General features: G+C 44.8%; 2 protein-coding genes across 2 annotated transcripts in view; one reads left to right on the top strand and one right to left on the bottom strand.

Moving 5' to 3' along the window:
- The window catches only part of GNA13 (G protein subunit alpha 13), a 32,531-nt gene extending 30,574 nt beyond the window's left edge, over positions 1 to 1,957 (bottom strand). Inside the window, exon 1 of the mRNA XM_079965607.1 lies at positions 1,609 to 1,957. Within this exon, the coding sequence (XP_079821733.1) occupies positions 1,609 to 1,891 (283 nt within the window). The 5' untranslated portion in view covers positions 1,892 to 1,957. The remainder of the gene's footprint in view (positions 1 to 1,608) is intronic.
- A 4,454-nt stretch (positions 1,958 to 6,411) lies between these two features.
- Positions 6,412 to 22,207, top strand: part of RGS9 (regulator of G protein signaling 9) — a 67,432-nt gene continuing 51,636 nt past the window's right edge. The window contains exons 1-3 of the mRNA XM_079965444.1: positions 6,412 to 6,621; positions 14,231 to 14,327; positions 21,333 to 21,383. Of these exons, the coding sequence (XP_079821570.1) occupies positions 6,559 to 6,621; positions 14,231 to 14,327; positions 21,333 to 21,383 (211 nt within the window). The 5' untranslated portion in view covers positions 6,412 to 6,558. The remainder of the gene's footprint in view (positions 6,622 to 14,230; positions 14,328 to 21,332; positions 21,384 to 22,207) is intronic.

Genomic DNA, 22,207 nt, shown 5'->3' with positions numbered 1-22,207 from the left:
CATCACCTATATGCATGGCGGTAGTACTTCTGCTACACCCCACTTTGGATCAGGTTGTGAAGTGGGTTCCAACCCGCCAACTGATGGCCAACGAGTGCACTACAGAATCTGGGACAAGGCCATCCTGACCACCACACTATTAATTCCATATACAGTACATGCCAGGACCCCAACTACTCCAACATAAAAGAGCACACACATCTTTAAACCAACGTACTGAGCAATGACAAACCTAGACAGCATCCTAAAAAGCAGAGACATCACCTTGCCAACAAAGGTCCGTATAGTTAAAGCTATGGTTTTCCCAGTAGTGATGTATGGAAGTGAGAGCTGGACCATAAAGAAGGCTGATTGCCAAAGAATTGATGCTTTTGAATTATGGTGCTGGAGGAGACTCTTGAGAGTCCCATGGACTGCAAGAAGATCAAACCTCTCCATTCTTAAGGAAATCAGCCCTGAGTGCTCACTGGAAGGACAGATTGTGAAGCTGAGGCTCCAATACTTTGGCCACCTCATGAGATGAGAAGACTCCCTGGAAAAGACCCTGGTGTTGGGAAAGATGGAGGGCACAAGGAGAAGGGGACGACAGAGAGGTGGATGGTTGGACAGTGTTCTTGAAGCTACCAGCATGAGTTTGACCAAACTACGGGAGGCAGTGGAAGACAGGAGTGCCTGGCGTGCTCTGGTCCATGGGGTCATGAAGAGTCGGACACGACTAAACAACAACTGACTAAACAGCATGCTTCCAATTCAGGATTCAAAATAAAAGAGCGCAAGCCAGCGTTGCCACCCAGACTCTCTGTGCCCCCAACTCCGCCTTACTCCCTCCCTCCCGTCCCTTCTTCATCATGCTCTGATCACGTTTCTCCGAGTTATGTTGTACCCACGACATGTCCACCACCACTAGCTCAGTGGTAGAGAACATGCTTCGCCTGCAAAGCGTCCCAGGTTCTCAGTGCCGTAGAAAGCCATCAGTTCTCACATAGCACAAGGCAGCTGTCAGGTTCTTTATAAAGGCCCTGTTCGAAAATCCCCAACTCGTCACAGCACAGCCGAGTCGGGCGACACACGCGCGGGGGGACCTTCCCATACCCAAGCACCCTCCAAAACCGATGACACGTGTACTGAAAAAGTGAAAACAGGAAAGCTGCGGCGAGGGCGGCTGGGGATGCCAAGGGCCAAAAAAAAAAAAAAAAAACGGGGCAAGAAGTGAGACGTTCGTTCTGGCCCGTCTCCCTCAAGACACCCTCTCCAGCCGCAGCCCTCACACGCGTGTTTTCTTTTCCCCACGTACACCCTCAAGGCTCCAGCGACTTCGCCTCCGCAGACCTTTCCCACCCTCTCTTTTTTCCTTCTCTCTCTGGGCTTCCGTCTTTCACTAGCAGCAGCAGCTGAAGGATTTCTCCCTGCAACGTTGCGGTTCTTTTTTCTCTCTCCCCCCCCCACCGCTTTTTTGTTGTTTTGCTGGCTTCCCCCTCCCCCACCTCAACGGATATCGGGGGCGCGCGCCTCTTCTGTTCCCCCCTCCCTCTTTCCGGTGGCCCCAAAGTTTGGGGAGGGGGACGGACGGGGGCGCGCGCGAGGGAGGACCCCCCCTTCCACCCTCACCCTTGATGACGTTGCTGTAGATGGTGGCGCGGAACTCCTCTCGAGCGGCCCGGTCCCAGTCTTGCCCGTGGATGATGCGCATCTGCTTCAGGAAGGTGCTCTTGCCGCTCTCGCCCGCGCCCAGCAGCAGGATCTTGACGAGCCGCTTGACGTAGGTCTTCTCGCGGTACAGGCACTTGTCGATCTCCTTGGACTTTCGCTGCTGCTCCGCCTCGCTGCTGTTGAGCAGGCAGCCCGGGAAGCAGCCCGACAGCGGGGACCGCGATGGCAGGAAATCCGCCATCTTAGCGAGCACTGCCAGCCAGGGAGCGGCCGCCGCGGCCCTGCGCCGCTCTGCGCCTGCGTAGCTCCCGGGGACGGGCAGGCCAGCCCCCTCCCCCCCCAGCCCTTTCCCACGTGACGCGAGGCGCCGCTCCGAGGGCGTCACGTGGCGAGCTCCCCAATCAGGAGCCTCCCTGTCGTCACGCGGCTGACTTCTCGCTTTCCGTCCGTCAACGCTCCCGCCGTCCTCCGTCACGTGGCCGTGTGGCGTACTCCCTGCAAAACTCCCCCGCGCGCTTTTTTGTCACGTGATTTCTCTTCTGCGAGGCAGAATCCCCCTCGTATCGGTTTCCTTTCACGGTAGCCGAGGCGCCAAAAGTATAGTGAGAAAAGTGCTCAGAGCATGTGCAGAGTGCGTTTCTCGCCAGGGGCGGGCGGGGAGGAGCTGCACTCCCTCCGCCAAAAATCAAGTAATTAAATAAAAATACTTCACTAAAAGTAGAAATTGTAGAATGATTTTGACAATTCCCCTTCCCCAGCACGGGTTAAAAGGAAAAATTGAAACGACTGCTGTTGAGACGTTTCATTCCAAATCTGCTAAGCAAAGCCAGAGAGGCATGGGCGTAGCCAGGATTTAATTTAGGGGCGCAGGCTTTATGTTGCGGGGGGGGGGGCAGAACCGAGTTATCTGTGACGCAATTGGTTAGTTATTTAAGCATTTTTATTTACTTGATTTAGGGGTGCAGCTGCCTCCCTGCACCCACTGACTACGCCCATGGACAGTGGATGATGACAGGTGGGTGTCCTGCCCACTCCTCTAACATAAATCCTGGCTATGCCCATGTTTCTCTCTGCCCTCAAATACATAACCGAATCTGATCACTGGAGGGTGAAGAAGAAGAAGAAGTGTTTGGATTTGATATCCCGCTTTATCACTACCCGAAGGAGTCTTAAAGCGGCTAACATTCTCCTTTCCCTTCCTCCCCCACAACAAACACTCTGTGAGGTGAGTGAGGCTGAGAGACTTCAGAGAAGTGTGACTAGCCCAAGGTCACCCTGCAGCTGCATGTGGAGGAGCAGAGACGCGAACCCGGTTCCCAGATTAAGAATCTACCGCTCTTAACCACTACACCTCACTGGTTTTCTGGTTCTCGAATGTTGCTTCGAAGCAGGGTAGGGGCATCTTCACCTGTCCTGTTAGAAATTAAGCATTCCAGCACAGAAGAAAGGAGATCTCCCCATCAGGTTGAGCCTACTCTGATTGCGTTTGGCTGCAATTTTTCAGTAGGAAACACATGAGACCATTGTTTTCTCCTCAAAGATACAGTTCCCATTAGCCTTAAACTACAGTTCCGAGGATAAAGTAATGTTCTTATATGCACATTGCTTGTATGGTGGGGATCTGCCCCACTTGTAAGCACTGCTTATCCCAAGGTCTCTAATGTGATTTTATGAAGCAGCCACATCTGGATGCCATAAGGGAAGCACATTTCTTTATATATACAATAATAATAATAATAATAAATAAGACACAATCAGCAAACACAATTTAAAACATAAACTGTGAGGTAGGGAGGAAAGGAAAGACAGAAAAGCTCAGGCTGTGATAATTACATTATTAACAGTGGCCATTCACAGTTTCATTGAAGACACAGATATAACACTTGCTTATCTCCCATTCTTCAAAGCCTCTCCTCTACCTGAGATACATCTATTGATGATTGTCATCTTTATAATCCGGACTCACTGACTGGGGATATCTGAACTATTCCACCACGACTCCAGCAATTTCTACCTCACCATCAGTGTGATCCTAGACCAGTCTGCATAAGAGGTTCACATGCCGCTGTGCAAGTTCATAACAGAGCATCTCCTTATATAGGAGACTCACTGGTAGCTGAACATACTACCATGCTTTCTGTTTTCACCCCAACACACTATTGTCTACAGCTAATCCCTATGATGTAACCACATCTGCTCAGATTATAACAACAACAACAACAATCGGAGTTTCCTCTTAGTACAATGTTCCCCTATCAAAGTGAAAAAACAACAGATCAACAAGAACAGATTAAAACTTGGGAAGTATTATCTATTATCCAAAAGCAGAGGCAAAACTAGGCTTTATTTCACCCAGGTCAAAGACCCAGTTTGGCACACACCCCATGTGCATTTGCATACAAACACATACAGGTTGGGAGCCTCAATGGTGCCCCTCTGGAGGCTTTAACCGGAGCAAAAAATCCCCCCTATAACTACAGCACTGCCTAGAAGAGAAAATGACAGGCCACATTTTTTTGTCACCTCAGTTCCCAGTTAAAATCCCTCGAGATCAATGATATACAGTCTATCCTGGACAATAGCGCAGGCCTTCGGTGAAATCCTACACCTGATCACAGGCAATTCCACAAGCTAAAATACTGTAGCTACTAACTAGTAACAACAAGACATGTAGCAGAAATGAACACAGGAATCAGGTCTCTTAGCCAACTCTGACCCTATATCTACTATAACAAGACCTAGTAAGTGTCATCCTCAACACTGGAGGTTCATTCACCTGCACATCTTCCACTGTGATATATGGCAATACTTGCCAGCAGCGCCCTACTTAAGGCACAAATGTTGAAAAACCAGGGGAAAACATTCAAACTCCCAGGATACCCTACCAGTGACCTAAAGGTGGCCATCCTTGAACCGAAGGAACTTCAAAGGGAGATTGCAAAGTGAAACCGCTCAGATCACAAGACTTCAAGAGACTTCAAGAGGCTCAGTGCTATCATTTGTGTACTGAATGAGCACAATGGATTTTCATCACGCTACATGTGTTAATTGGCTTGCTAATGTCAATGTTATTCACACAACTGTTTGCTTATGTGCTAATAGCTGCTGTTAATAATGTAATGTATCCCTGCACCTTTCTGCATTTCATTTCATTTTCTGACCTCACTGTTTACAACTCCCCCCACCCATCACCATGTGTGTATATACCTGCAACTCAGGATAAAAGGGCATGTATCTTATGAAGTATGGACAGTAACTGCAATACCCCCGATATGTCAATTGTTGCTATATAAAAAAATGCTCTTGATAATTTTTCCAAAATGCATTCAATAAATGCTGTCTTGTAATACCATAGTTTCTTCTGTTCCTCTCCTGTGTGTGTTTATGGGAGGTGATTAATGGTGTTACCCTACTTTTGCGATTGGTTTCCTGCAATGTTACACATGAGTACTCAAAAACAAGCGCACTGAGTTCAATTAGGCTTTCCCCCAGATATATGTGTAGAGAACCAAAACCTCAAGTGCTTGGGGCCACTCTGCCATATTCTCTTGAAATCAAATTCTAATTTATTCTTTTCCATTTACAAATTGTGGCCTATGAAACAACTCAAAGCAAAATGGCAGTTGCGTTTAACACTCATATGCTGGCTAGGATTCTTAAAGAGCAGCTTTCAGTATGCCCCAGGACTGGGGAATTTCCAGGGATATATGATGATGATGATTATGACGACGACGACGATGAACAGAAGACCTAATTGCCATATTACAATCTGCCTTTGAAAGGTCCCCTCAATTCAAAAAACGAATTGCCATACGTTATGTGGAGAGCTGTTGTTTTAGAAACACAAACCCAAAGTTAAATTAGGTCTGCGGAACTAGTTGTGGTTGTTTGGAAGCCAGCCAACATCGATGGTGTGAAGGAAAAACGTACATTTCCAACAGGAACAAACAGTAGGCTCACAATGACGGCACATCTGAAAACTCAGGTTTTGACACTCTCTGTTCATTGGAGCACTGATCAAATACTGGTTATTGGGGGGTAAGAACAGCAGGTGGTCATGGGCTGAAGTTTTGACTCCAAGCACCCTCTTGTGTTTAATATGGCAAGGCAGCACACAAAGGCATTTTCAGTAGCTTCTGCTATCTGGGTTTTCCTCTGCATGGGAGATATGTCCAAGCCTTAGCATCTTTCTGAAGTTTACAACAGCCAAACAGGGAGCATCATCAGGTGAGGTCATGAGCTATGGAGACCCCCTCAGTCCGGATTTTGAATATTTGTGGCCTGGATCTGGACTACAGCCCAGAGAAGCCCCACATCAGTGGAATGTGGAAAATATGCATCCTGTATTTTTCTCGGTGCAACCTGCTGCTTTACAGCTTTATAATGTTACCTGCGGGTGGGGATCTAAATAAATCCAGCGTTTCCAGCTAAACAGCGTTTGAGATTGAAACAAGTCTGTTTCCCCATATTTTTCAACACATTAACCCATCCTTAAAAAGAAAGAAAAGAGCATCTGTTCGAATTTTGTTCTTTTGCTGGGACGTGCAACCTGCTAACAATTTCTAATCTCGTAAACGATTCAGATTAGTTTCCGATCCGAATTCTCCTTCCGTTTCGTATCCCGTTAGTATTGTAAATAGATGAGTGGGCTCCCCCTAATGCTGGCAGCTTGGAAAGACTCCAAAAACACATGCAAATAAGACCTCGGCGCTCCTTGCTGATTGGCTATGACGGGACAGTGCCCGATTCCACCGCTGCCTTTATTCTCTAGGCTGGGGATTTCGAGTCATGCAGTTTGCCTGAAATCAGTAACAAGAGGACCAGCTTCCCTGCAATTGGTTAGGCCTGTTTTTTTCTTTCTTCTTTCCTCTTCTTTTTGTAGCTTTCGGCTTGGCTAAGTAGACCACCATGACCATCAGACGCGTAGATCAAGGGCAGCGTTACAGGCCAAGAATGGCATTCCTGAAAAAGGTAACTTGTTATTACTTTAAGAGTCTACCTGAGAAATAGATGAACTGGCTAGTGCAGGAACCCTGAACACATCTGGGAAACATCTGCCCTCTGGCCAGCATTGTATATCACAAAGATTTTTGCATGCAAACAATAGGCATGTTATCCGGATAAGGTGTGCTGTTTCTTACAGTTTTCAGAATTAATTATTTTCCAAGGACCCTATGATTCTATTAGCGGAGTATTTTAAAAAGAATCTTTGCTTGCTGTTTTCCCCAGCCCTTTTGCTACAGAGCAAATAAAGACAAATACCCTTGTTTTTGGAAGTCACCGGATGAAAGCAACCTGTTACACACAGTTTGTTTGCGCATGGGAACAGCAATAGCTGCTTGAAATAAAACTGAGCAGCTATAAGCATTATGGATATATCATTATTTTTTATATTAAAAAATAGCTCTTATTATTTTACCTCATTCGTAAGGCTACAATTTCTTGCATGGAGGGTATTTTTTTGCTTTGATGGCCATTAATATTTTAATTTTGAGGGATAAAAGCCCATCACCCTGGGTTTGCAGCCCTAATTCAGCACTGAACTGCAACCCGGTTAATTTCACGTCCCCCTCCAAGCGTTATTCATTGCTGCAGTTCCATCCTAACCCCATGTAGACCCAGATGTTTTTATGCTGCTGTTATTAATCTAGAGTATCTACGACCCCCTGGTGCTGTACTCCCAGCCTTCCACATAGATTTGGAATCCTATTTATTTAGATAATTTATGACTGCTTAACATTTTTAGGAAAAAACCCCAACAACTCTAAGCAGCTAACAGATTGGTCTACATCACATAATCCATTATCCATTATTTGATTTTGGAGAAGGGAGCCAACCTCATTTGCATTCATTTACCTCACTCATAAACGTGCAGAGGAAAGGATGAGAAAAACCCACCTTTTTTTCATTAACCTTTTTTGGAGGTAAATGACAGTACAATCTTAACCATATCTGCTCGGAAGTAAGTCCTATTGAATTCACTGGGACTTACTCCCAGGTAAGTGGGGTTTAGACTGCCGCCTAAGCCATTTATTTGAGTAAATATACTTGACATTGATGGTGTCTTTCCGCCCCCTCAAAAGACGCTGCAAGCTGTTTTCTCTGCCTGTTCATAATTTACTTTAAAGTGGGTGTATATATGCCTTTATAATAGTTTAAGCCTTACAGACAGCATGTTGACAAATAACTATGTTTGGGATTAACTACCTCATTCTTTCCCCCAAAGCATCTATATAAAAGCATTTTATTAGCACCAATATGTGAAAAGAGTTTAAGCAGGCAAGGTATTAGCCCAGCTTTTCTCCCCTAAACGTTCCTGCCTTTCTTGTCTGTGGCTTATCCTGCTGAATAGAATTAGCTGACTTCCCAGTGATATGGATAGCTGCCCATTTCTGGTGTGTGTGTGTGAGATTGTGTGTGTACACACAATGGCACAACATAGGAACACATTCACATCTAAGCTGTTTTAGCTGAGTATCAAACATAGGAGGCAGCGACAGGATTACAAGCAAAAAAGAAAAGAGATGAGAGGGAGTGTGAATTTATTTTGTGTCACAATATTTGTCATACATCACCAGCACTTGTACTTTTCATGCTCAAAGCGGGATACCACAATGTTTTCCTTTGGAACTGTTTGTTCCTAGAGCCTGTCAAGATTTATTTAAAAGAGCAATTGGGCCATGTTCTGTTTTGATTTACATGCTTGCAAATTCCACAGAAGGCAAGGAGATCAACTCCGGGAGGAACAAAAGATCAGTTTAGGAATTACATTTTCCTTATATTAAGACAGCTGGCGTAGCTCAGTCGTTAGAGCATGAGAGCCCAATGTTGGGCAAAGTACAGTGGTGCCCCGCAAGACGAATGCCTCGCAAGACGGAAAACCCGCTAGACGAAAGGGTTTTCCGTTTTGGAGGCGCTTCGCAAAACGAATTTCCCTATGGGCTTGCTTCGCAAGAGGAAATGTCTTGCGAGTTCCTGCGGGTTTGTTCCCCTTCCCCCCGCCTTTTCCTAAGCCGCTAAGCCGCTTATCAGTTGATCCATATTGTTCACTTGTCATAAAGCACAAGATGAAACTGGATCCAGTTTATAAAAAATGCCCACAGGTAGTAAAGATGGGATAGTAATGATCCTGTCCGCATATTTGTGTCTTCATCTTGCCTTCCTCTAATATTTAAAAAGAAGTTGCAGGGCTCACCCCTCTCCCTTTTGAGCCTTACTGCAACAACCTAAGTCCATTGTCTTCCGTTACTTGTTTCTAAAATTTAAAAAGCAATTCCCATTGATGCCTGTGGGAAGCTTTGAGGAAAACTGGGCCTCTTGCGAGATGCTACTGCATACTTCATACCTGAGAATTTGGTCTAAAACTCAAGACACCTGTGGCCACCACTCTGCTGAAGTTAAGCAGGTCTGGGCCTAGTCAGTACCTGGATGGTACTGAGAACCATGCTGCCTTGGGCCCCATAATGCAATGAAGGTTAAATTATACTGCAGTGGTGTTGCTGACCTTTGTCTACTCAGAATAAGCCAGCCTCTTTCAGTTCATTGGGGCTTACTCTCAGGTAAGCGGGCATCAGAAGATTGCAGCTGCAAATGACTATCCCAAACCAGTCAGTCATGCGCTCCTCTTAGGTAGAGAGTCAACAAGGGATGGATTGACAGGATTTGTAGATCAATATCTCAATAACAATAGAAAGATGCCGAAAGCTCAATGGGGGAGGGCTATTGTGTGAGCCTTGTTATATAATACATTATATAGGGCATCTGGCAAACCTGGAACAAGGTGACACAATGTAACATAGGGCTGTTATATGTTCAGAATTTCTTGGACGTAGCCAGGGTTTGTCCTTCGAAAATGGTGTCCAGGCAGAATTTTCTGAAAGTGGTTAAAACGTCTGGGAAAACCTGGGTATATGTTAGCACATATTGGAAGTGTTGATTTTTTGGCGATTTCCCTAAAAAATAGGTTAAAAACTTCATTTTTTGTTGAGATTTTTTTTGGGGGGGAGCGCAACAAACAAACCTCAACAACTTTTGTGTCCGGATTTTCACTTTTTGAAATACGGCAACCCTATGTAGCATAAAGATACTGAGAGAGCAGTAAAAGCAGGTAAGGAAAGGCTTGGGACATCTTTTGACACACCAAGCTGAATGAGAGGTAAAGGACCCCTGGACAGTTAAGTCCAGTCAAAGGCGACTATGGGGCTGCGGCGCTCATCACACTTTCGGGTCGAGGGAGCTGGCGTTTGTCCACAAACAGCTTTCCGGGTCATGTGGCCAGCATGACTAAACTGCTTCTGGTGCAATGGGACACCGTGACGACTGCCAGAGTGCACGGAAATGCCGTTTACCTTCCCGCCACAGTGGTACCTATTTATCTACTTGCACTGGTGTGCTTTCAAACTGCTAGGTTGGCAGGAGCTGGGACAGAGCAACGGGAGCTCACCCCGTCGCAGGGATCCAAGCCGCCGACCTTCCGATCGGCAAGCCCAAGAGGTTCAGTGGTTTAGACCACAGCCCCACCCACATCTGGGAGGTACTAAGGTATGGCAACATTAATGTTTTTGCTGCCTGCCCATGACCACAAGGATAAGACCGTTAAGTATACAGTACCCTTATTCCTTCAGTTAAGTTTTCAGTCAGAAACCTATTTCAAGGCATGCCTGCCGTGTTTCCTGCTGCTTCCCCTCAAGTTTCTTATTCAGTGTAGATTCTTATTCAGTAGATCCAGGGCCTTGTTGGTACTGGCCCATGGTCCTTCACATCAGAGAGCACACACACAGCCTCCCTCACGCACTTGTGCAATATGTGCTGGGGTCCTAGAGCTGCACCAGATAGCTCCACCGCTTGCTAGCCTCATCTTCGGGATAGACAGATCTGTTAATTTTGGTTTGTCACACAGCTCAGCGCAAGGATGCCAGCCTAGGAAGTTTGGAGGTTCCTCTGCTCTCTCACATGCAGATTCCACAGTGGAAGCTGAGTCGCACCCTGATACTTTCAACAATTTCCATTAATATATGTGCTTTCATACAATTTAATTTGTTTAAAGAACCACACTGCAAAATTTGGAGAAGTGTGAATTTCAAAAGATAGCCTTGTTTCGATTTGCTATATTATTTCAGGAAGTGCGAATGAGGTAGGTTTGCGTTGAAACACAAAGTGAATTGAATTCCTCCCCATTCCTTCCTCGACTGTTATGCAAACTAGCCCTTCTGGGCATTGGTTGGCCTGCCAGCATGGCTAGCAATTTTCAATATATCAGAACTCTTAATAAGCAGCCACTTTCCTTCTCAGATGAGGGAAAAGGCCTGCTGCGTTCTCATCAGCAAAAGGCATGGTTTGTGGCTGAGTCAGTACAGCAGCACCTAATGAAAGCTTCCTACCCAATCTCCCTTGTTCACTTTGATATATATTATATTTCTTAAATGACAAGAGGGCACTCGGCGGGAAGAGGGAAGTGACAAGCCTCTGGAGTTATTTGCTCATTACAAAAACAGTATGCCCTGCACCATCCGACTGATGCGAGTTTTCTGAACACACTGTTTGCTCTTTACAGAGGCAAGTACATAGGGATGAGGCAGCAGTAGGGATGTGTTTGTGTATGTTAAGAACCTGCGGGCTCAAAACAGCACAGCCTGACAAATTACTTTGGCCAAAGACCTAGAGGGGCTTGGGAGATTCGCTTCGTTTTGAACACAGTGAGACTTGCAGCAAGATTCTGATTTTTACTGAAAATTCTACGGAACGTTTCTGACTTCTTCCTATTGTTCAGGGGAATTAAGTTAGGCAAATGCATGAAAATCTGGTCTGCGACACTGGAAGGCTTGGGCGCGTGTGTACTTGGCCATTCTTTGAATCCTTGAAAGGACTTGTTCGCATATACATATTATGATTTCTGCAAGAAACATCGGGGTTTCCTGCAGCAAACACAAATGGCGGATAGCATACATGTGTCTGGGATCCATAGATGTATTACTAGTGCTTTTTGATGCAGTTATTTGGGTGTGAATAGATAAGTGTTGAGACGTAACCTCCACATGCCAGGTCCTTGCCACATGCATTCTGGGTTATATTCAAGTGAATGAAAGGTGAACAGGATGGAACCATCTTCGGTGGCATCAGTAGATATTGGGAATGTCATTGTTCTTTCTTGACTTACCGTACCTTTCACATTTGAAAAAAGTACACTATGCTCCAGGCTCTAAGCAATCCATTTTATTCCACTGTGACCAGAGGCTTCTTGATCAAATGGAAGAGATGCGAGCAGCATTACCACTTTCCTGTAATTTCTCCAACTGCAGGACATACTTTTTTATCCCTCCCATAGACAATAAAGTTTTTTAAGGAGAAGGACATGTTTCCAAATTATTGTGGGTTTTAGGTCAGTACTTTCAAATCAGGAGACAATTTCTCCAGCCCCATGTGTTGTGCAGGTGTGCGGTCTTCATGTCCAAAAATGAGACGTATTTGCCCCTTTCTCGCAGAGGTTGAATGTTCCTGCAGTTACTCCTGCCCCTGCCTGCATACAACAGCTGCTTTATTTTAATACAGAACAACAGAAGTCCTTATCCCATCCTGCGTGTGCTTCAACTCTCCACACTGAGCTGGGACAGGCCCTATGATCTCTTATGAATATATTGTCGAGTGTAGAGTTCTTTTACCCCCACCTTTTGTCTTGCATCAGGTTAGAACAACAGGCAGATGCCCTTTTGTTTTCCCCTTCTGCTAGGAAGAAGGAAAAGGGAAAATACAAATGTGTGACATGTAAGTCATGAGTCACACAGCGGCACCATTTTACAGCTCAGCACACCTTCAGTACCAGCAAGAGGAGCAGATCAGCCTGCCTTGTCTACTGAGTGCTTTGCCAGAACAGGTAGAGCAACATTCTGGCTCCTGCTCTCAGGTGCCCTTGTCTCCTCCCCCTCCCCACCACACTTCCATTTGAATCCCCTTTCTGTTCCTCATACCAGTGGCTGCCGTTTGCTTTCCAGGGACAGCAGACATATGTTAACAGCAAGAGCTTGTGACTGACGCACAGTTCTCCTCCGTAGTCAATGTCAACCGAGGTTGCAGTTGTCTTGGTCCGCACATGCAAGTGGTCAGCTGGTTTGGTGAACGTGAATGTGGCAGTACTCCTTTTCCTCTCCCCCCACTATCTGTGGGTCATAAGAAAAGAAAGACTTGTTACACCTTAGGCCAAGGGTAGCCAACTGCACAGGTGCTGTTGGACCACAACTCCCATAATCCCAAGACTTTGGCCATACTGAAGGAACTGATGGGTGTTGAACAACATTTGTATTGGCACTATGTTGGTTACCCCTGCCTTAAGCTTTCTCCTTTTGCTTTGCCTTTTGCAGCCACCTGGATTATTAATTTCTGCCTGCTTTGTTTATTTGTTTCTTATGATTAGGGATGGGCAGCCACCCACCTGATTGGGTCCCAAACATGTTGGGTTGCTCAAGTTGAATAGTAAAAATAAAAAAAAACCTCAGTAAAGTTTTTAAGTATGTTGATGAATCTCAGCCGTGCCTAGCAATGGACTTTGAGGCCGGAATTTCAAAGAATACTTGAGCAACCCAGTTCTTCCTTATTTCCTTCTCTCCTCTTCCCTGCTGTTCTCTATCTTCCCCAAGAACATCATAATCCCATTGGGAAATGTGGGGTGGGAATAGGAAGCAGGAGAGCAGGATGAGCTCTGGCAGGTAAGAGTACCTGACCGCTAATGCAATGCATTCCCAGTGAGAAGTATGTGTATTATAAGTACCGTATTTTTCGCTCTATAAGACACACCCGGCCATAAGATGCACCTAGTTTTTAGAGGAGGAAAACAAGAAAAAAAATATTGTGAATCTTTTATTTCTGTAGAGCCTCTTTTCAAAAGCTTGATTTTGCAAGTGAACAGTAGAAGCATTTTAACAGGCATTAGTGCTTGGATTTCATTCTCTCACAGAAAGCCCCAGAAAAAAAAAAAGGGATCATCTGGCCATTTGGAGAGACAGAGACACATGGTTTGGGCAGTGATGGAATCCAAGACTGACTGAAGAGGGAAAACAAGAATAATGTTCTCCTGTCTGTTTGTCAAGTTGCTCAGGGGGCTAAACAACAACAACAACACACAACAACCTCAGAACAACCCAGTGAGGTTAAGGTGGCCCTCTCTGCGCAGCGCCTCTCCAGCGAAACAGGAGGAGAAACAGAGCCCCTTCTGTTTCTCCTCCCACTTCGCTGAAGAGGCGCTGCGCAGAGAGGGAGAGCTGTGCAGCACCATTCGCTCCATAAGACGCACACACATTTCCCCTTACTTTTCAGGAGGAAAAAAGTGTGTCTTATGGAGCGAAAAATACGCTAGTAGCTGTCACTGGAATGCTTTGACCACCAAATGCAACAACAAGCATCATGGGACACACGAAATACTCATTTGGTTTTTCTGTAATAGAATAACACCATTGGAATAGCTATGAAATTGATGGGATATTGGAAGAGAAAGTGAGGCCGACCAAACTTCTTGACTCTCTTGATTTTGTTTTGCATGCTTGACACATTCCTCCTGTTTTGCTTAACATGCACCTGCTCCAATTTGCAGCTGGAAGTTCTGTTGGTGGAGATGCAGGACCCAAGTTCTGGCATCAAAACGCATGCTCAGAAGGTCACGGTCGTCGATATCCCACATGCAATGACTGGTAAGTCTGACAGTAGCAGCTACAAAGTGCAACAAAAACCATTTACCCCCTTTTGTATTAAATAATCCAACAGTCAAAATTACTTTTCTGGTGCTAGGAGGACAGTCACAACAGCAGCACAGTCCTTCAGCCGCAAGGGGACTGCCATCCTGACACCGCGAAAGAAGACAATTTATGATAAGGAATGTTTGTGCTGTCATGGGATCACAAAATTGGGAGCATAATATCCAACCTACCCCTATGCCTGTAAATTACAGCAGTCCTTCCCTCAGAACACACTGAATCAGAAATAGGCAGGTAGCGGTAGTGCTTTGAAGTTGTGAGCCTGTCATTACTGTCTACTGAGTATGCTACAACAACAATTGTACTCTGGTGCCTGCCAGCTATGTTCACACAAGGCAACCCTGCAAACATACTCTAAGCACCTCCTTGTGGATTGTTATTATTATTATTATTTTAAAAAAGCAAGCTCCAGAGCATGTTGTAAATACTTTACTACCATTTTGCCCTTGCCATATGTACCAAACCCTCTTCACTGAAGACAAAGGTGTCCTGGAAGTCAGTTGAAATTAGCAGGTAGAACTGGAAGGGGAAGTTATGGTTCACAGAAGTTCCTTTGTGCCTTTATGAGGCAGAGGTGTACCTAGGCTCCTTTGTGCCCTTGGCAAGGAGCTGTATTTGTGCCAGCCCCCCTCCCTTGTGTTTGTCTGCTGAGGCGCCCAGAGGAGATGTGTGCCTCACCTGGTTACCCAGAGCAGCTGAAGAGTGGCCCAGCGAGCACTTGGGTAGATGGGTGGGTGAAATCCTAGCCACTACAAGCCAAGAGTGGAGAGGCATGATTTCTGCGCTCTCCTGGGCCTGAGTCCTTGGCAGGGGGTCAACCCTGACCCACCCCTAGGTATGCCCCTGTTATGAGGAGCATTGGTGTGATCTTTCTAATGAAGGAACTAAACTGCAGAGCATCGCCAAGTGCATTGTGGTTGAATTCAGTGGAAAACCAGAACCACGCAAAGGTGCTTAAAAGCTCAGTCCAAGGGGTAGATTCACAGAAGAAAATAGAACTTGTTCATTTCTTTTTAGCTAGGACCACTCGGGTGCTGATTGTATGACGAGTTCCACCATTCCCTGGTAATATTCCAATAAGTTCAGGAGACCAGCTCTTAACCCACCGATTGTTCCTTGAAATGTTCCAAGGCACTGAGAGAAAGTGCAGCCGCTGCCTGTCCCACACTGTTTCTTTGCCAATCTGATGATTGCTATAGCCAGCAGATTTTAATTTGGCTCTACAACAGACAGAGGAGAGGAGTGGGTCATGTTCACCAGCTGCATTCTGTCACTGTGTCTTAGAATATTTAAAGGCATAGGCTTAGTCTCTCAGTGAAGAACCGGCAGCCCTGTAGGAACCTGTTTTAGTGAGTTTGCCAAATGAGCATGGACTCACCCGGAACAATTGTTGACTTATTCAAAAGAATGAGGTTGATTTTTAACTTCGCTACAAGGTGTGTACAGAAAGTTGCCCTGAGGTTGGGGAAAACAGTTCTGTGAAATTTTCCAAGACCACGCTCTGTCTGCCCACAAGCCGAACACTAAATTTGTTAAAACTGGTTTTGATTGGTATTTATATCAACTTTATTGCTGTTTCGTTTGCTTTGTTTTCCCTCCCTAATATTGCTGATAGCAATATTATTGGTGTTGCTGTTATTATTGCTAGTTGCTTTGAGTGTTATTCAACAAAAGATGGAACAAATTTTTGACTGATGAATAACAAGCACCTGAGAGATTTATGTCAAATGCCAGGAATGGAGAGATGACTTGAGAAATGTATAATTCTGAGACAAAGCCAGCCTCTTCTTGGTTGATAGTATCACTGAAGTCAACAGAATGACTTAAGAGTGCTGAAACGTACATTGCAGCTGTTTGCACTAAGCCAAACCTTGGTTTAGCATGGCATGGGAGTTAAAGAACTGGGGAGAAGCAAAGCAACTGTGAGTTCCTCTCCAGGAGACTGGATATCAGTGCAGTCTTGGTACACCATAGTTTGACTGGCTGTGTCATGTGAACCAGGACTCTATCTATCTATCTATCTATCTATCTATCTATCTATCTATCATCTATCTATCTATCATCTATCTATCTATCTATCTATCTATCTATCTATCTATCTATCATCTATCTATTTATTTATTTGATACATTTGTATGTTGCACTGTGGTTAAAAAATTCCAGGGCAGTTTGCATATTAAACAAATAGAATCCAATCTAGGTAGTCAGTATTCACATGAGAATATCAACATTCACCAAACTTTTAACATCTCCTATAACCATATAAAACCAGTCTCGTCTCTGACTGAGGCAACAGGAAAATGGGGTACTTTCTATTTTGAAATCATAGCTGCCTTTCTCTGGATGTTAAACATCTGTACAGTCCTGCTAACACTGCATTTTTATTGGTTTGATGCTGATAATTGAGAAGGTTTCTGGGGGTTAGCAGCTGATCGTAAGGCTTCCAACAAGTAGGGGTGCAGTTTTCCATGTTTTCCCCAATCTCTGCAGCTCCAGCTCCTGAAATCAGCTTCAGAAGGTTGGGGAACTCTCCAGAGCATGTTTACGGTGCATTGCGCATTTGTTTGGTTTCTGTGTGTGCGTGCAGGGTAGAGTGGGGAATAACTGAAAACTTCTTTCTTATTGTTATTAACTAAGTTTCTATGCTGCTCTTCAGCCGAGGACCACAGGGTGGTTTGCAAAATAAGGACCCAAAATTGCATACCATAGTAACAAATGAAAACAATACCCCGCAGTTTTAAAGGCCATAGATTGTTTCATTGCCCAATGGCACCTAAGAACATATGCAATGAAGGAAACCTTATTACTGCAGTGCATTGCACAAGGGGCTGCCTTTGAAGATGGTTCAGAAACTGCAGCTAGTGCAGAGTTTGTTGGCCAGATTGTTGATCAGAGGTAGGAGGTCTGAGCATATAGCTCCGTTTTTAGCATAGCTGCACTGGCTGCTGATCATCTCCCAGACTCAATTTAAAGTGTTATTTTTGAGCTATAAACCCCTATGAGGATCAGGACCCTAATACCTTAGGATCTGCCGCTCTACTCAGACCCTGTGTTTGTCATCTGAGTCCCTACTTGATGTGCCCCACTGAGGGAGGTCTGGAGGGTGTCAACACAAGAACGGGCCTTTTCATTGGCGGCTCTCGAATAGTTGAATGTATGTGTTTCGACGATGCTCCTGGCACTATCATTATCAGGTAAAGATATTCCTGTTCACCCAAGAGTTTGGCTCTTAGGGTAAGATTTCCCCCCTTTATGTTATTGCAGGATGAGCATTTTTAGTCAATAATGTTTAATATCATTTGGATGCATTTTATTTTACACACTGTACAGTGGTACCTTGGGTTACATACGCTTCAGGTTACATACACTTCAGGTTACAGACTGCGCTAACCCAGAAGTAGTGCTTCAGGTTAAGAACTTTGCTTCAGGATGAGAACAGAAATCTTGCTCCGTCAGCGCGGCAGCAGCAGGAGGCCCCATTAACTAAAGTGGTGCTTCAGGTTAAGAACAGTTTCAGGTTAAGTACGGACCTCCGGAACGAATTAAGTACTTAACCTGAGGTACCACTGTATATGGTTTTTTTTATCATAAGCCGCTTTGAGGTACTTTACAGAGTAAGCGACGAATAAATGCAGCTGAGCAACACCATTGGCTACAACTGTATGAACTTTAGAGATCTTAGGCCACAGTCTCGCCTGGAATAAACAGGAACAGCTCCACTCACGTCGTGCCAGGGATGGATGATGTTTCCCCAGCATTTAGAAAATAAGCACCGCCTCTTTAAGGGAAAAGAACAGGTGCAAGCTGGGTTGCCTAGCACAGGTCTGCATTACAGGCTAATCTTTTAATTTCATCTATTTCAGGAAGCAGATAGTAGGGATAAGAGCTCCTGGCTGCTTGGCAAAAGTCTCAAGTGATCAGCACAATGTCAGGAAAGGTTAACATTTTTAATCTGCATTGTGGAGGCATTTGGAGATGAAGATTAGGACATGCTCAGGGAGGGAGTGCATTCCTGAAGCCTTGCCCTATTTAAAACTTCTAGTTTTAACCTGTCCTACAGTGCAGAGTACAAAGATAGGTGGCAGAAACAGGGGTGGCTTAATGCCAGATTCATTCATGATATGTATTAAACTCTTCTCCCGACTCCAACTGGTTGATATTATATTTTTTCCTGTATGTATCTATGTATGTATATTTTTAATGCCTTTGAAACAAAGCACTCTGTGGCTTATTTATCATTTTCCTCCACCCAGTCAATTCCCCTACAGTTCACCAAACATACCTCTGTTGAAGATGGTAACGTGTCCTTTTGTACTGGTTCCATGCCTCCTTTTATTTTGCTCCCCAAGTTACAAGCTCTGGCCTCTGAAACCTGACATCTCTCTTTGTGTTCCATTTTAATTTACAAACCACTAATTGAATTGCACAGTTCTTGGCTAGCTTGCCCTTTCCCTTTCGCGCAGGAAATAATAAGGTTCCCAATGAGTCACCTTGTCGAGAGAACACAATTCCGTTTCCCCTGACGTTGGATTATGATTTAGCCTTTCAGTGGCAATCCTGAATACTCTCCCTCTTTCACGAAAGTATGCAGTAAAACATATGCATTGAGAACTAGCAGGAATATGAGCTTTTAGAAAGCAGAGGGATTTAGATCATTAGAGTCATAATATTAACTCCTGAAGTGTTTTTATTTTATTTTAAAAAAGACCAATTTCCCCCAACCTGGTGCCCTCCAGATGTTTTGGTCTAAAACTCCTGTCAGCCCATTTGCTATGAAGGAGTTGGTGAGAGGATGAGAAGGCAGTTATTTCATCCTACGGCTTTTAGAATTTGAACAGGAAGTTCAACATCACAAGAACAGAGCATCTCCTGTCATCCTACCCCTCTCACCTTGGTTCCTGTATTTCTGAGATTTCCATGCCACCTCTGATGTCTGTAACCAAATGAACCAGAATAGTTTACTGCCCTGAAACTGCTTTGTTCCCAGATAGCTAACTTTCAACTTCAAATTTTCTGTGTTTCCATTCCCCCTACCGCACCTTAATTTTAGTTCTCCACATTTTCAAATCAGTTAAAAATGACACAAAGGATTTTGAATGCTTATCAAAGAAAGGGATGTAAACTCAAATATTTATTCATCCTGCTTTTTTAAAAAACAGAGCTTCATTAAAAAAAGTATGACCAACCAACCTGTGACTCAGAAACTGTGTTAGAAACTGAAATATGAAAGCTAGGAGCTAAATGGAACCTTAAACCTAGGTTATGGGTGCCGCAATGGAGTGTTTAGGCACGCTTTTTTATAACAAGAATACAAAACTGAAATTGAATGAAGTGCAGCTAAAGTCTTGTGTTCATTTTTCACGTGGTCTAGTCCTCATCTAAAGAGTGCAAAAAACAAAGCCATGCTTCCTGACATATACTTGGAGTCGAGAGTGGATTTCATGCTCTTTATACAGCTCATAGTGGTGAGGAGGAATGGAAGTTCCCCCAGAATGTCTGCTTTATATACATTATTTACACAATGGGCCCCACGTGATTGGCTAATTCCGGGATTCACCTGTAGGCCAATCAGGTTGCGGATTCACTTCCATCTGGAGCTGGATTGGGTGGCTCCTGTGGACGAATCAGACTGCTGCATTCTGGATCCTATTGTTCTGGGACCAATCAGACTGCTGCATTCTGAATCCTATTGTTCTAGGGCCAATCAGGCTGCTGCATTCTGAATCCTATTGTTCTAGGACCAATCAGACTGATGCATTTTGGATCCTATTCAACTCAGTATATAACACTTCCCTTGCCCACCCCTCTAATATTCTTATGAGGGTCCCTTCTCCATTCTTCAGAGAGTGGCTGGAAGTGGGGAGGCAGAAAAAGGCCCTCCTTTTCTTCCAGCAGTGGCAGTTTTAATCTGAAGTCTTAGGCACAGTAGTGTGCCCAGAAACTGCTGCCATTAATGAAATCCCCTGTCACAAAATGCACCTGGAACAATGGGAGTTTCGAACACTGTGCACATGGTTTCCCAGATTCTCCTGGTCCCTGTTGGAGTAGCAAGTTGAAGCCAGGCGAGAGACTAGCTAAGAGACAGACTCACTGGGAGAGTTGTGAACCATAGCTCACTCCATCAACTCAGCTGTGGCAGGGCAGCTCCATCAGGCCTCCTCTCCCCTCAGCTGTCATTTGGGGGTAACCATTCTAGCTGCATTAATGGGGGAAATAGGAAGCACGTGTCATTTCATCAGCTTTGCTGAATGCAAAGTTCCATCGAGTATCTCCTTCCCCAGAACTGTGCCAGCTGGTCATCATAGGAACATCTGGTGTAGGAAATTGGTGGCCAAGCTTTGATTTTGATTTTTCTTTCCTTCCTTACTGTCCCTTGTGTGTCAAGGTTGTCCGCCTTTCAGTGGGCGGCGTTGCGGGTGGGCATCGGGCCCGCAGTGATCTGGCTGGGGGCGGAGGCCAACGCTATCCGGCCGCTGTCCAATCAGCACTGGCTGTGGCAAAACTTAAACCACGGTGCGGCTGTGGGACAGCCCTCTCGCGCCCTTCGCCGGATTTCCCACCCGCCCGCCCTCTTTTTATGCTTTGCTATGACACCGCCTTGCTATGGACAAATGTTTGCCCTTCTGAAACAAATCAATAAGATATCAAATACAAAGAGAAGTGAAAGTGGGACGAGCGTGGCTACAAGTGACTGTCACTTTTTCAACCCACGTTTGAAACCTATCTGGAAAAAAACCAAGCTGTTACCCATTTCCAGTCTGACAAGTCTCTTGTAGCGGCTGAGGATGGGAGTTGCAGGTCTGGATCTGCATTTTCCTCAGGGGCGGGGGGGGGGGCTTTCTAGATGAGAGGCGGTTCCTGTAAGCAGGTTGCGGAGGTCAGAATGTGAAGTTTTGTTATTCCGATGATTTACACTGTCTGCTCATGCTCTTGCTTTCCAAGGTTCTGATATGCTACAGTGGCTTCTGCAGCGCCTGCAGATTACCGACGAAGGTGAGTTTTGGCAGGAAACACGGGGGGCGTTTAGTCAAGCTTCCTCCCCACCCTTTCCCTCTTCTCCCCCCCCCCCAGTACGGTGGTACCTTGGTTCTCAAATGCCGAAAACCTGGAAGTAAATGTTCCAGTTTTTTAATGTTTTTTGGAAGCCGAATATCTGATGCGGCTGTTGGCTATTGTTTCCAGGGCACCTGCACCAATCAGAAGCTGCGCCTTGGTTTTCAAACATTTTGGAAGTCATACTGATTTCCAGAACAGATTAAGTTTGGCGCTTTTGTTTTTGCTATTTATTTTGCGTTTGCGTTTTTGATCCTTTTTCGGTTAATTCGTTTTTGCGACTGTGTGGAACCCAGTTCAGCTACTGATTGATTGATTGATTGATGGTGTGATTGCAGAAATGGATAAAAGCCCCCCCCCCCCCATCCAAACAATGACTATCATCAGTGCAGGGAAGAAAAAAATAATTTTAATTTTTATCATCTACAATACTGTCTTATTTACTGAATAGTACAGTACATTGATTATTGCTTTCATTTTATGGATTGATGGTCTCGTTAGATAGTAAAATTCATGTTAAATTGCTGTTCTAGGGGTTGTTTTTAAAAGTCTAGAATGGATTAATCCATTTTGCATTACTTTCTGTGGGAAAGAGGGCCTTGATTTTGGAACGCTTTAGTTTTGGAACAGACTTCTGGAACTGATTAAGTTTGAGAACCAAGGTACCACTGTATTTGAATTCTTGTCTTTTTAATAGCTGATTGTTTTTGCGTGTTTGGCTATGCTTTGTGTGCGCCAGTGAAGGCAGCTGATATCTTTCTTTT

The sequence above is a fragment of the Podarcis cretensis genome, assembly GCF_951804945.1.
Source record: "Podarcis cretensis genome assembly, chromosome: 2".
Taxonomy (NCBI): domain Eukaryota; kingdom Metazoa; phylum Chordata; class Lepidosauria; order Squamata; family Lacertidae; genus Podarcis; species Podarcis cretensis.
This window is presented reverse-complemented; position numbering and strand designations above follow the sequence as displayed.